This window comes from Ciona intestinalis, unplaced genomic scaffold (assembly GCF_000224145.3).
Source record: "Ciona intestinalis unplaced genomic scaffold, KH HT000928.1, whole genome shotgun sequence".
Lineage (NCBI taxonomy): Eukaryota > Metazoa > Chordata > Ascidiacea > Phlebobranchia > Cionidae > Ciona > Ciona intestinalis.
In genome coordinates, this window is record NW_004191249.1 from 772 (window position 1) to 1,763 (window position 992).

General features: G+C 36.6%; 1 protein-coding gene across 1 annotated transcript in view; it reads right to left on the minus strand.

Moving 5' to 3' along the window:
• The window catches only part of LOC100180986 (cytochrome P450 2C40-like), a gene marked incomplete at its 3' end in the record, with an annotated part of 1,150 nt that extends 587 nt beyond the window's left edge, over positions 1–563 (minus strand). The window contains exon 1 of the mRNA XM_026839780.1: positions 245–563. Coding sequence (XP_026695581.1) covers positions 245–518 — 274 coding nt within the window. The remainder of the gene's footprint in view (positions 1–244) is intronic.
• Between the last annotated feature and the right edge of the window lie 429 nt (positions 564–992).

Below are 992 nucleotides of genomic sequence, written 5' to 3' on the forward strand. Positions count from 1 at the left end.
ATACCGTTGCCCTAGACTGCGTTAATTAAACAGTCTGGTCGGCCATTTATTGGTAAAGTAAATATATAGGCATATATATACCATCTCTGAATAAAAAACGGCCTCATCCCGTTTGGTTGTAAAAATATTATTTACAGAATTGTATGACCGTGACCACGAAAATTTAATAGAACGTTGTTAATTGTTCATAAAACGATTGGATATTATGTGCTAACGGTATTCATCCTACCGCACATTAACAAACCTGAAAACACGTGACCTTGCTTTACCAACGCTTCTTTAATCGATTCGAAGGAATTCAACATAATGACGTTTTGCATTGCATACTTGACGTAAAATACGTCGCCGTAACGTTTTGACCACTTCATGATTGTATTTGCAGGGTGAACGCCGAGCAAAGGCAAACAACCGAGGAACGGCATTCCATCACAGCCTGGTGGGTAGTTCGACCTTTTTCGCAAAGGTTTCCAACAGAGAAAAATTATCAGAAATAAACTCAGGCAAATTATAGGCAGCATTTTCAATAAACAGTGTTTCAACTACACCTAAAAATAGAGTTACCATTAATGTATTCAAAAGTTAAATAACGTAACATAAATTTATTTATCTCTTTGCATACAGAAAGATAGAACAGATGACTTGAAACCTGGGGTATAAGATGATACATGCTTTTATTTTCATTTGGTGTCTCGTTTGTTAGTAAACAAAAAGTATTTACAAAGTTTTATAACTGTATCCTTAAGCCTCTGAATAAGCATTGTTAATTGTTAAAACACACAGTTATAGGAAATGTTAGGTGCAACCTCAACCTAAAGTACTACACTGGAAAACTAAAACTGTATAACAACATAAGCTTGTAACCACAAAACTGCAGAAACTAACTGGCAAACTGTGGAAATAGATTGCAGCAACGCCGGCACACAAAAGCTTGCGCGCGGCGATAGTATAAACATTACATTCCTACGTAACGCGGGGTTACTAAGGCGCATGTG